The following is a 14,087-nucleotide window of genomic DNA, read 5'->3' as shown; positions in this document are numbered from 1 at the left end:
GTCAGGGGTTGAAAGACAAGTCTACTGACAGATGGTCAGGGGTTGAAAGACAAGTCTAATGGCAGATGGTGAGGGGGTTAAAAGACAAGTCTACTGACAGATGGTCTGGGGTTAAAAGACAAGTCTACTGACAGATGGTGAGGGGGTTAAAAGACAAGTCTACTGACAGATGGTGAGGGGGTTAAAAGACAAGTCTACTGACAGATGGTCGGGGGTTAAAAGACAAGTCTACTGACAGATGTCCGGGGGTTAAAAGACAAGTCTACTGACAGATGGCCGGGGGTTAAAAGACAAGTCTACTGACAGATGGTCGGGGGTTAAAAGACAAATCTACTGACAGATGGTCGGGGGTTAAAAGACAAGTCTACTGACAGATGGTCGGGGGTTGAAAGACAAGTCTACTGGCAGATGGTCGGGGGTTAAAAGACAAGTCTACTGGCAGATGGTCAGGTGTTAAAAGACAAGTCTACTGACAGATGGTCTGGGGTTAAAAGACAAGTCTACTGACAGATGGTCAGGGGGTTGAAAGACAAGTTTACTGACAGATGGTCAGGGGGTTGAAAGACAAGTCTACTGACAGATGGTCAGGGGTTAAAAGACAAGTCTACTGACAGATGGTCAGGGGTTAAAAGACAAGTCTACTGACAGATGGTCAGGGGTTAAAAGACAAGTCTAATGGCAGATGGTCAGGGGTTAAAAGACAAGTCTACTGACAGATGGTCGGGGGTTAAAAGACAAGTCTACTGGCAGATGGTCAGGGGTTAAAAGACAAGTCTAATGGCAGATGGTCAGGGGTTGAAAGACAAGTCTACTGACAGATGGTCGGGGGTTAAAAGACAAGTCTACTGACAGATGGTCGGGGGTTAAAAGACAAGTCTAATGGCAGATGGTCAGGGGTTAAAAGACAAGTCTAATGGCAGATGGTCAGGGGTTAAAAGACAAGTCTAATGGCAGATGGTCAGGGGTTAAAAGACAAGTCTACTGACAGATGGTCAGGGGTTAAAAGACAAGTCTACTGACAGATGATCAGGGGTTAAAAGACAAGTCTACTGACAGATGGTCGGGGGTTAAAAGACAAGTCTAATGGCAGATGGTCAGGGGTTAAAAGACAAGTCTAATGGCAGATGGTCAGGGGTTAAAAGACAAGTCTAATGGCAGATGGTCAGGGGTTAAAAGACAAGTCTACTGGCAGATGGTCGGGGGGTTAAAAGATCAAGGTCAGGGTCAAATTCATGAAATCCCAGAAACATATTGACAGAACAAAAGTTGATGTCAATACTCTTAATGATGTGATGCCCTTTTTTCCTTCAAATGAGAACCTTAATTAATGCCATGTTATTGCTTACTAACTAATGTACATTAGTATTAGCTGTATGACTGGAGACAGCCTAAATGACCAATCAGGTTGGAATCCCTGTCCTTATAACTTTCTCCGTACTTAGGCTAGGGAACTAAGTGGTAACTACTTCTTCTACAGCCAGGCAACCCCCTATACACTGACTACAGTAGAAACCGCTCCATCTGTTAACACAGGGCTCTATTCTGGTCTGGTTGTTTACACTACCGTTATTTCTGTCTCTTTTGTAAAGTCTGTTTGCTCTTCTGCTAAGTCTATGCATGACAGACCACTATGATAGCCTACTTGAGGTTACTCATAGAGATGGATAGAGGACTCGCTTGGCCCAAAACCTGTTATAGCATGGGCAGGGCTAATCGTCATTGAGCGCTTTCACCATTTCGAAGTAGTCAACTTCCAATAGGTTAGGAAAAGGACACAGAGAGCCTATACAATGTGTAATATGTTGTAATATATTCTAAACGTTCTATGTAAATCTATGTGGAAGGGTCACAGAAGCGTCCATTTTGAAGATAGAAGAGCTCTCTAGTCTATCTCTATGAGGTTAGCTTCACAAAGGAGTACGCCCATCTAAGTGCCTGTGGCCAAGCAGCAGCATTAGGAGGCTCAGATGGTGCTCAGGTCTAATCTGGGATTAACGGTGGCCGGCTCTATCTCTATCTGCAGATTGGCCAGGGATTTCTCAGGTCTCGCTCAGCTAACTGGGGGCGCTTGGCTTATGTCAGGTCAGGTGTTACTTTGTGTAACGGGCCGTGTGTCCTGTGTCCTAATCACCTGGATCGCTGGTTCATCAAATATCAGGCTGCCGACCCAGAACTGTTGTGATAGTTACAGGAATGTTGAGAGTTTACAACGTATACAGATGACCCTATTGACAGAGCGCATGTCAGATGTTACAGTAGAGGGGCTGTCGTCCATCTATACAGCTGAAGCGTTACAGACTCAGCTATAGACATTTAAAGGTAATTTCTGATTGAGCTGACATAAGCAGTGTTTACTGTGAATGCAGTCTCCGCTAAAGAAGGAAACATTACCTTTAAATTCAATCACGCTGTAAAGCTGAACTTCCGTGATGTGGATTGAATAGAGCCCGAGGTCTAGAGATGTCCAGTATTTAGTTATGTACAGTGTAGCGTGGTTTCTTCTTTTGGCTCTATACTCCAAAAGTTTGGATGTTAAATCAAACAATGACTATGACGTTAAAGTGCAGACTATCAGCTTTAATTTGAGGGTATTTTGTGAACCGTTTAGAAATTACAGCACTTTTTGTACAAAGTGCCTCCATTTTAGGGAACCAAAAGTATTGGGACAAATTCACACGTGTATTAAAGTAGTAAAAGTGAAGTATTTGGTCCCATATTCATAGCATGGAATGACTACATCAAGCTTGTGACTACAAATTTGTTGGAAGCATTTTCTGTTTGTTTTGGTTGTTTCAGATTATTTTGTGCCCAATAGAAATTCATGGTAAATAATGTACTGTGTCATTTTGGAGTCCCTTTATTTGTAAATAAGAACACAATATGTTTGTAAACACTTCCACATTCATGTGGACGCTACCATGGTAACGGATCATCTTGAATGAATCTGAAACACAACCAAAACAAACAGCAAATGCATCCAACAAATCTGTAGTCACAAGCTTGATCTAGTGTCACGCCCTGACCATAGAGAGCCATTGTTTCTCTATGGTGTAGTAGATCAGGGCGTGACTACGGGTGTTCTAGTCTATTATTTCTATGTGGTGTTCTAGTTTATTATTTCTATGTGGCATTCTAGTTTTCATATTTCTATGTTGGTGTGCTTGATATGGTTCCCAATTAGAGGCAGCTGGTAATCGTTGTCTCTAATTGGGGATCATATTTAGGTAACCTTTTTTCACATGTGTTTTGTGGGATATTGAATTTTGTGTTTTGAGTTAGTGCACGCAGCACCTCTGTAGTCACGTTTCGTTTTATTGTTTTGTTAAGTTTCACTTTCTAATAAATTATGTGGAACTCAACATCCGCTGCGCCTTGGTCCGATAATTATTCCAGCGAACGTGACATGTAGTCATTTCATGCTTTGAATAGGGGACCAAATACTTCACTATTTATTACTTTAAAACACATACAGTACCAGTCAAACGTTTGGACACACCTACTCATTCAAGGTTTTTTCTTTATTTTTACTATTTTCTACATTGTAGAATAATAGTGAAGTCATCAAAACTATGAAATAACACATATGGAATCATGTAGTAACCAAAAAAGTGTTAATCAAAATATATTTTAGATTCTTCAAAGTAGCCACCCTTTGCCTTGATGACAGCTTTGCAAACTCTTGGTGTTCTCTCAACCAGTTTCACCTGGAATGTTTTTCCAATAGTCTTGAAGGAGTTCCCACATATGCTGAGCACTTGTTGGCTACTTTTCCTTCACTCTGCGGTCCAACTCATCCCAAACCATCTTAATTGGGTTGAGGTCGGGTGATCGTGGAGGCCAGGTCATCTTTTTTTTATTTTTTTATTTTACCTTTATTTAACCATGCAAGTAAGTTAAGAACACATTCTTATTTACAACTGTGACCTGGCCAAGATAAAGCAAAGCATTGTGACACAAACAACACAGAGTTACATGCGGGATAAACAAACGTACAGTCAATAACACAATGGAAAAATATATATACAGTGTTTGCAAATGTAGTGAGATTAGGGAGGTAAGGCAATAAATAGGCCATAGTGGTGAAATAATTACAATTTAGCAATTTAACACTGGAGTGATAGATGTGCAGAAGATGAATATGCAAGTAGAGATACTGGGGTGCAAAGGAGAAAAAAATGAATAACAATATGGGAATGAGGTAGTTGGGTGGGCTATTTACAGATGGGCTATGTACAGGTGCAATGATCTGTGAGCTGCTCTGACAGCTGATGCTGTCACGCCCTGACCATAGAGAGCCATTGTTTCTCTATGGTGTAGTAGATCAGGGCGTGCCTGGGGGTGATCTAGTATATCTATGTCTATGTTGTGTTCTAGTTTCTTTTTCTATGTTGGTGTTTTGTATGATTCCCAATTAGAGGCAGCTGGTAATCGTTGTCTCTTATTGGGGATCATATTTAACTAGTTATTTTTCCCACCTGTGTTTGTGGGATCTTGTTTATGTGTAGGTGCCTGTGAGCACTCCATTGTCGTCACGTTTCGCTCATTCTTTATTGTTTTTGTGCATTTCAGTCATTAAACATGTGGAAACTATAGCACACTGCACCTTGGTCCGATAATTCTTACGACGAACGTGACAGATGCTTAAAGTTAGAGAGGGAGATATAAGACTCCAGCTTCAGTGATTTCTGCAATTCATTCCAGTCATTGGCAGCAGAGAACTGGAAGGAAAGGCGGCCAAAGGAGGAGTTGGCTTTGGGGATGATCAGTGAAATATACCTGCTGGAGAGCGCGCTGCGGGTGGGTGCTGCTATGGTGACCAGTCAGCTGAGATAAGGCGGGGCTTTACCTAGCAAAGACTTATAGATGACCTGGAGCCAGTGGGTTTTGCGACGGCTATGAAGCGAGGACCAGCTTCATTAAAGTACTTTAGCAAGCGTCAATGACAAATCAGGACAGGTCATTTCACTGAGCAGCCATTATGAACACAGGCTATAAAACAGTGATCACTAAGGTCATTACAGAAAACACCAGACTGATACCTATCAGGATTATTTGTGAGGATAACATCAAGGAGAGTAGCCTTTTCTGGGTGTTTGGAGTCATACCTTGTGGGATTGGTGATAATCTGAGAAAGATTTAGGGAGTCCCATTGCTTTAGGACTTGGTCAGGTGGTTTAAGCATGTCCCAGTTTAGGTCACCTAGCAGGACAAATTCAGACTTATTGTAAGGGGCCAGGAGAGCGATTAGGGCAGGCAGGGTACAGGCCGGTGCTGATGGAGGACGATAGCACCCAGCAGTCAACAAAGAGCTATTTGAAGGTTTAATGCTTAAAACCAGCAAATCAAATTGTTTGGGGACAGACTTGGAGACAACCGAGCACTGATGGTGATCCTTCGTAAAGATAGCCACTCCCCCACCTTTGGAAGATGCGTCTTTCCGAAAAACGTTATATCCAGAAAGGTTAACATCAGTATTCAAAACACTCTTTCTTAACCACGTCTCAGTAATGACCAACACATCTGGATTGGAGCTGTGAACCCACACTTTCAATTGATCTATTTTAGGTAATAAGCTTCTAGTGTTAACGTGCAGAGAACCCAGGGTTTTACAAGAGCAGAAATCAGTGAAGCAGATATCAGAGCACAAGTCAGAATTGGGGCTAGCAACAGTAGGTGGGCCAGGGTGTACATGCACATTTCCAGATATCATCAACAGTAATACAATCAGGGCACGGCAGAGGACAGGGAGAGCTCTGCAGTGCTGCTTTATGACATCTGAATGTGCATCAGATGGCAACAAGATCATATTGTACAGCAATTTCATCAGCTAACATGAATACAAAGCCGGCGAGAGGTGGTTAAAATGGGATGGGAGGCCAAAAGTCTGTGTAACAAATAGAGAGTCAGAGTCATGAGTGTGGGAACAAACAGTCTGTCTCACAGTTGGGTAAACAAGAAAATTCATAGTCAACAAAGCACGCAGGAGTCATAAGGCAAATAGCAAAATGCACAAGAAAAAATATATAACGACTTGGGGCTAGCCATTGTAAAGTCAGAGTCACTCGCTCCAACAGTGCCTGTCTGCTGGAGGCGAGCAAAAGCTCAGGAGAGAGGGGGGAGGGTGGTGGGGGTACCTGTACCAGACAAGGAGAGACAGGCCAGGGCAGACGGTGAACAGAGAGGGGGGGGCTGTGGTGGGGGTACCTGTACAAGACAGGGGGAGACAGGGCAGGGAGAGAGGGGGGGAGTGTGGTGGGGGTACCTGTACAAGACAAGGAGAGACAGGCCAGGGCAGACGGTGAACAGAGAGGGGGGGAGTGTGGTGGGGGTACCTGTACCAGACAGGGGGAGACAGGCCAGGGCAGACGGTGAACAGAGAGGGGGGGAGTGTGGTGGGGGTACCTGTACCAGACAGGGGGAGACAGGCCAGGGCAGACGGTGAACAGAGAGGGGGGGAGTGTGGTGGGGGTACCTGTACAAGACAGGGGGAGACAGGGCAGGGAGAGAGGGGGGATTGTGGTGGGGGTACCTGTACAAGACAGGGAGAGACAGGCCAGGGAGAGAGAGGGGAGTGTGGTGGGGGGATTGTCTCTGAACAGTAGGAGGTGGCTTCTTTGGATTTGGGTGGGGTAGCCTGCCATTTGCTGGGCTCAAAGGCTTTGACACGTCTCACTTCACACCTCAGTGCTAATTGACGTTGAATCTGGTCTGTCTCAGTTCCAGGTTGGATCGTGTATTAATCCTTCCAGGTAGTTTTGTCCAGAATTAGGTTGTAGGTTTGTAGTTTTGATCTGGAGTGAAGGTTATGCTGTGGATGGTATCATCCTGTACGTGTCCCTGACACACAAAAACAAAAGTTTATCTCACTCTAAATCTATATTTTTGTAAAAACATGCTGAAAAACACAGAAGCTCATCTGCTCATGACCTCTCTCTCCAGCAGCACTCTGATGCAGCCAGCTCTCCCCAGCAGCACTCTGATGCAGCCAGCTCTCTCCAGCAGCACTCTGATGCAGCCAGCTCTCTCCAGCAGCACTCTGATGCAGCCAGCTCTCTCCAGCAGCCAGCTCTATCCAGTGGCACTCTGATGCAGCCAGCTCTCTCCAGCAGCCAGCTCTCTCCAGCAGCACTCTGATGCAGCCAGCTCTTTCCAGCAGCCAGCTCTCTCCATGCAGCCAGCTCTCTCCAGCAGCCAGCTCTCTCCATGCAGCCAGCTCTCTCCATGCAGCCAGCTCTCTCCAGCAGCCAGCTCTCTCCAGCAGCCAGCTCTCTCCATGCAGCCAGCTCTCTCCATGCAGCCAGCTCTCTCCAGCAGCCAGCTCTCTCCATGCAGCCAGCTCTCTCCATGCAGCCAGCTCTCTCCATGCAGCCAGCTCTCTCCAGCAGCCAGCTCTCTCCAGCAGCCAGCTCTCTCCAGCAGCACTCTGATGCAGCCAGCTCTCTCCAGCAGCACTCTGATGCAGCCAGCTCTCTCCAGCAGCACTCTGATGCAGCCAGCTCTCTCCATGCAGCCAGCTCTCTCCAGCAGCCAGCTCTCTCCAGCAGCCAGCTCTCTCCATGCAGCCAGCTCTCTCCATGCAGCCAGCTCTCTCCATGCAGCACTCTGATGCAGCCAGCTCTCTCCATGCAGCCAGCTCTCTCCAGCAGCCAGCTCTCTCCAGCAGCCAGCTCTCTCCATGCAGCCAGCTCTGTCCATGCAGCCAGCTCTCTCCAGCAGCACTCTGATGCAGCCAGCTCTCTCCAGCAGCACTCTGATGCAGCCAGCTCTCTCCAGCAGCACTCTGATGCAGCCAGCGCTCTCCAGCAGCCAGCTCTCTCCAGCAGCACTCTGATGCAGCCAGCTCTCTCCAGCAGCCAGCTCTCTCCATGCAGCCAGCTCTCTCCAGCAGCCAGCTCTCTCCATGCAGCCAGCTCTCTCCATGCAGCCAGCTCTCTCCAGCAGCCAGCTCTCTCCAGCAGCCAGCTCTCTCCATGCAGCCAGCTCTCTCCATGCAGCCAGCTCTCTCCAGCAGCCAGCTCTCTCCATGCAGCCAGCTCTCTCCATGCAGCCAGCTCTCTCCATGCAGCCAGCTCTCTCCAGCAGCCAGCTCTCTCCAGCAGCCAGCTCTCTCCAGCAGCACTCTGATGCAGCCAGCTCTCTCCAGCAGCACTCTGATGCAGCCAGCTCTCTCCAGCAGCACTCTGATGCAGCCAGCTCTCTCCATGCAGCCAGCTCTCTCCAGCAGCCAGCTCTCTCCATGCAGCCAGCTCTCTCCATGCAGCCAGCTCTCTCCATGCAGCCAGCTCTCTCCATGCAGCCAGCTCTCTCCAGCAGCACTCTGATGCAGCCAGCTCTCTCCATGCAGCCAGCTCTCTCCAGCAGCCAGCTCTCTCCAGCAGCCAGCTCTCTCCATGCAGCCAGCTCTCTCCATGCAGCCAGCTCTCTCCAGCAGCACTCTGATGCAGCCAGCTCTCTCCAGCAGCACTCTGATGCAGCCAGCTCTCTCCAGCAGCACTCTGATGCAGCCAGCTCTCTCCAGCAGCACTCTGATGCAGCCAGCTCTCTCCAGCAGCCAGCTCTCTCCAGCAGCACTCTGATGCAGCCAGCTCTCTCCAGCAGCACTCTGATGCAGCCAGCTCTCTCCATGCAGCCAGCTCTCTCCATGCAGTCAGCTCTCTCCAGCAGCCAGCTCTCTCCATGCAGCCAGCTCTCTCCAGCAGCCAGCTCTCTCCATGCAGCCAGCTCTCGCCATGCAGCCAGCTCTCGCCATGCAGCCAGCTCTCTCCAGCAGCCAGCTCTCTCCAGCAGCCAGCTCTCTCCATGCAGCCAGCTCTCTCCATGCAGCCAGCTCTCTCCATCAGCCAGCTCTCTCCATGCAGCCAGCTCACTCCATCAGCCAGCTCTCTCCATGCAGCCAGCTCTCTCCATGCAGCCAGCTCTCTCCATGCAGCCAGCTCTCTCCATGCAGCCAGCTCTCTCCAGCAGCCAGCTCTCTCCATCAGCCAGCTCTCTCCATGCAGCCAGTTCTCTCCAGCAGCCAGCTCTCTCCAGCAGCCAGCTCTCTCCATGCAGCCAGCTCTCTCAAGCAGCCAGCTCTCTCCAGCAGCCAGCTCTCTCCATGCAGCCAGTTCTCTCCATCAGCCAGCTCTCTCCATCAGCCAGCTCTCTCCATCAGCCAGCTCTCTCCATCAGCCAGCTCTCTCCATGCAGCCAGCTCTCTCCAGCAGCCAGCTCTCGCCATGCAGCCAGCTCTCTCCAGCAGCCAGCTCTCTCCATGCAGCCAGTTCTCTCCAGCAGCCAGCTCTCTCCAGCAGCCAGCTCTCTCCAGCAGCCAGCTCTCTCCATCAGCCAGCTCTCTCCAGCAGCCAGCTCTCTCCAGCAGCCAGCTCTCTCCATGCAGCCAGCTCTCTCCATGCAGCCAGCTCTCTCCATGCAGCCAGCTCTCTCCATGCAGCCAGCTCTCTCCATGCAGCACTCCATCTCTCTCCTTGGTCAAATAGCCCTTACACAGCCTGGAGGTGTGTTGGGACATTGTCCTGTTGAAAAACAAATGATAGTCCCACTAAGCCCAAACCAGTTGGGATGGCGTATCGCTGCAGAATGCTGTGGTAACCATGCTGGTGAAGTGTACCAAAGCAGGCACCACTTGCCACCATGTGTGGGTGGTTAAGTTACTTTACAGGAGGGGATTTTGGGAGGCATTCTCCTTTAAATGACCCCAAAATGGTATTCTTTCTAATCTATCCTACAGAAGGAACTGCTGTTCCAGTTTCAACTGTTCTGCCTGCGGCTATGGAACCCTGACCTGTTCACCGGACGTGCTACCTGTCCCAGACCTGCTGTTTTCAACTCTCTAGAGACAGCAGGAGCGGTAGAGATACTCTGAATGATCGGCTATGAAAAGCCAACTGACATTTACTCCTGAGGTGCTGACTTGCTGCACCCTCGACAACTACTGTGATTATTATTATTTGACCATGCTGGTCATTTATGAACATTTGAACATCTTGGCCATGTTCTGTTATAATCTCCACCCGGCACAGCCAGAAGAGGACTGGCCACCCCTCATAGCCTGGTTCCTCTCTAGGTTTCTTCCTAGGTTTTGGCCTTTCTAGGGAGTTTTTCCTAGCCACCGTGCTTCTACACCTGCATTGCTTGCTGTTTGGGGTTTTAGGCTGGGTTTCTGTACAGCACTTCGAGATATTAGCTGATGTACGAAGGGCTATATAAAATAAAATTGATTTGAAGGACAGTTACTAAGTCAAGTCAAATACTCACATTTCTGAGGCAAATGCCCACTGTCCCAAAATGAATCTATTTTCTTGTTACTAGGGGACGTTCCCCCAGACGTACCAACGTATATGAACCTTGTAGAATAAACTTCTGTTAGGTGACATGACACTGGAGAGGGACAGACAAACAGATTGCAGATGGTCAGGTTAGGACCGCAACGAGTCAATTACCAACTAATCCTACCACCTGCATGGCTTGGCATTGCTTCCTTCGTCACTATTTCCCCAGTGTACTTTGTAGTGTGATTCCCTCCACCCTCAGTGTACTTTGTAGTGTGATTCCCCCCCAGTGTACTTTGTAGTGTGATTCCCCCCAGTGTACTTTGTAGTGTGATTCCCCCCAGTGTACTTTGTAGTGTGATTCCCCCCAGTGTACTTTGTAGTGTGATTCCCCCCAGTGTACTTTGTAGTGTGATTTCCCCCAGTGTACTTTGTAGTGTGATTTCCCCCAGTGTACTTTGTAGTGTGATTCCCCCCAGTGTACTTTGTAGTGTGATTTCCCCCAGTGTAGTTTGTAGTGTGATTTCCCCCAGTGTACTTTGTAGTGTGATTCCCCCCAGTGTACTTTGTAGTGTGATTTTCCCCCAGTGTACTTTGTAGTGTAATTTCCCCCCGGTGTACTTTGTAGTGTGATTTTCCCCCAGTGTACTTTGTAGTGTAATTTCCCCCCGGTGTACTTTGTAGTGTGATTCCCCCAGTGTACTTTGTAGTGTGATTCCCTCCCCCCAGTGTACTTTGTAGTGTGATTTCCCCCAGTGTACTTTGTAGTGTGATTTCCCCCAGTATACTTTGTAGTGTGATTTTCCCCCAGTGTACTTTGTAGTGTAATTTTCCCCCCAGTGTACTTTGTAGTGTGATTCCCCCAGTGTACTTTGTAGTGTGATTTTCCCCCCAGTGTACTTTGTAGTGTGATTTTTCCCCCAGTGTACTTTGTAGTGTGATCTCCCCCCAGTGTACTTTGTAGTGTGATTTCCCCCCAGTGTACTTTGTAGTGTGATTTTCCCCCCAGTGTACTTTGTAGTGTGATTCCCCCAGTGTACTTTGTAGTGTGATTCCCTCCCCCCAGTGTACTTTGTAGTGTGATTCCCTCCCCCCAGTGTACTTTGTAGTGTGATTCCCCCCCACTATTGTACATTTCTTCTGAGGCATCTGAAACAGAATAACAACAGAATAGAAGAAGGAGGAAGAGGAAGAGGAGGCCTACCAAGAAGAGGAGGAGTATGAAATAGAAGAGGAACTAGAGAAGCTTGTCTTCTCCTCTGATACCAGTACTAGAGAAGCTTGTATTCTCCTCTGATACCAGTATAGAGAAGCTTGTCTTCTCCTCTGATACCAGTACTAGAGAAGCTTGTCTTCTCCTCTGATACCAGTACTAGAGAAGCTTGTCTTCTCCTCTGATACCAGTACTAGATAAGCTTGTCTTCTCCTCTGATACCAGTATAGAGAAGCTTGTCTTCTCCTCTGATAATAGAACTAGAGAAGCTTGTCTTCTCCTCTGATACCAGTACTAGAGAAGCTTGTATTCTCCTCTGATACCAGTACTAGAGAAGCTTGTCTTCTCCTCTGATACCAGTACTAGAGAAGCTTGTCTTCTCCTCTGATACCAGTACTAGAGAAGCTTGTATTCTCCTCTGATACCAGAACTAGAGAAGCTTGTCTTCTCCTCTGATACCAGTACTAGAGAAGCTTGTATTCTCCTCTGATACCAGTACTAGAGAAGCTTGTATTCTCCTCTGATACCAGTACTAGAGAAGCTTGTATTCCCCTCTGATACCAGTACTAGAGAAGCTTGTCTTCTCCTCTGATACCAGTACTAGATAAGCTTGTATTCTCCTCTGATACCAGTACTAGAGAAGCTTGTATTCTCCTCTGATACCAGTACTAGAGAAGCTTGTATTCTCCTCTGATACCAGTATAGAGAAGCTTGTCTTCTCCTCTGATACCAGAACTAGAGAAGCTTGTCTTCTCCTCTGATACCAGTACTAGAGAAGCTTGTATTCTCCTCTGATACCAGTACTAGAGAAGCTTGTATTCTCCTCTGATACCAGTACTAGAGAAGCTTGTATTCCCCTCTGATACCAGTACTAGAGAAGCTTGTCTTCTCCTCTGATACCAGTACTAGAGAAGCTTGTATTCTCCTCTGATACCAGTACTAGAGAAGCTTGTATTCCCCTCTGATACCAGTACTAGAGAAGCTTGTCTTCTCCTCTGATACCAGTACTAGAGAAGCTTGTATTCTCCTCTGATACCAGTACTAGAGAAGCTTGTCTTCTCCTCTGATACCAGTACTAGAGAAGCGTGTCTTCTCCTCTGATACCAGTACTAGAGAAGCTTGTCTTCTCCTCTGATACCAGTACTAGAGAAGCTTGTCTTCTCCTCTGATACCAGTACTAGAGAAGCTTGTATTCTCCTCTGATACCAGTACTAGAGAAGCTTGTCTTCTCCTCTGATACCAGTACTAGAGAAGCTTGTCTTCTCCTCTGATACCAGTACTAGAGAAGCTTGTATTCCCCTCTGATACCAGTACTAGAGAAGCTTGTATTCCCCTCTGATACCAGAACTAGAGAAGCTTGTCTTCCCCTCTGATACCAGTACTAGAGAAGCTTGTCTTCTCCTCTGATACCAGTACTAGAGAAGCTTGTATTCTCCTCTGATACCAGTACTAGAGAAGCTTGTCTTCTCCTCTGATACCAGTACTAGAGAAGCTTGTATTCTCCTCTGATACCAGTACTAGAGAAGCTTGTCTTCTCCTCTGATACCAGTACTAGAGAAGCTTGTATTCTCCTCTGATACCAGAACTAGAGAAGCTTGTCTTCTCCTCTGATACCAGTACTAGAGAAGCTTGTCTTCTCCTCTGATACCAGTACTAGAGAAGCTTGTCTTCTCCTCTGATACCAGAACTAGAGAAGCTTGTCTTCTCCTCTGATACCAGTACTAGAGAAGCTTGTCTTCTCCTCTGATACCAGTACTAGAGAAGCTTGTCTTCTCCTCTGATACCAGTACTAGAGAAGCTTGTCTTCTCCTCTGATACCAGTACTAGAGAAGCTTGTCTTCTCCTCTGATACCAGTACTAGAGAAGCTTGTATTCCCCTCTGATACCAGTACTAGAGAAGCTTGTATTCCCCTCTGATACCAGTACTAGAGAAGTTTGTATTCTCCTCTGATACCAGTTCCTCAGGTTTGAGCCAGTAGCTCATCAATGTCAAACCCATTCGGAAAGTATTCAGACCCCTTCACTTTTTGTCACGTTACAGCCTTATCCTAAAATTTATGAAATTTATTTTTTTCCCCTCATTAATCTTCACACAATACCCCATAATGACAAACAGGACAATCCTGTCTCAGCGCTCTATGGACAATTCCTTCGATCTCATGACTTGGTTTTTGGTCTGACATGTACTGTCAACTGTGGGACCTTATATAGACAGGTGTGTGCCTTTCCAAATCATGTCCAATCAATTGAATTTACCACAGGTGGACTCCAATCAAGTTGTAGAAACATTTCAATGATGATCAATGGAAACAGGATGCACCTGAGCTCAATTTCAAGTCTCATAGCAAAGGGTCTGAATACTTATGTAAATATGGTATTTCTGTTTTTTATTTGTAATAAATTAGAAACAACGATTAAAAACCTGTTTTCGCTTTGTGATTATGGGGTATTGAGTGTAGATTGATAAGGGAATTAAAAATAAAAAAAACATACATTTTAGAATAAGGATTTAACTTAACAAAATGTGGAAAAAGTGAAGGGGTCTGAATAATTTCACCATCAAACCCATGTACAGACTGTTTTCCCTTGATATACAACAACAT

The 14,087-nt window shown here is 46.8% G+C and overlaps 1 protein-coding gene across 1 annotated transcript; it reads left to right on the top strand.

Annotated features, from left to right (window-relative positions):
• The first annotated feature begins 7,344 nt into the window (after positions 1 to 7,344).
• On the top strand, positions 7,345 to 10,344 carry LOC139540507 (uncharacterized). The gene is made up of 3 exons (XM_071344392.1): positions 7,345 to 7,902; positions 8,048 to 9,262; positions 10,312 to 10,344. Exons 1-3 carry the CDS (start codon positions 7,345 to 7,347, stop codon positions 10,342 to 10,344), a joined length of 1,806 nt encoding a protein of 601 aa, XP_071200493.1.
• The last annotated feature ends 3,743 nt before the right edge of the window (positions 10,345 to 14,087 follow it).

Source organism: Salvelinus alpinus, chromosome 15, assembly GCF_045679555.1.
Source record: "Salvelinus alpinus chromosome 15, SLU_Salpinus.1, whole genome shotgun sequence".
Taxonomy (NCBI): domain Eukaryota; kingdom Metazoa; phylum Chordata; class Actinopteri; order Salmoniformes; family Salmonidae; genus Salvelinus; species Salvelinus alpinus.
This window is presented reverse-complemented; position numbering and strand designations above follow the sequence as displayed.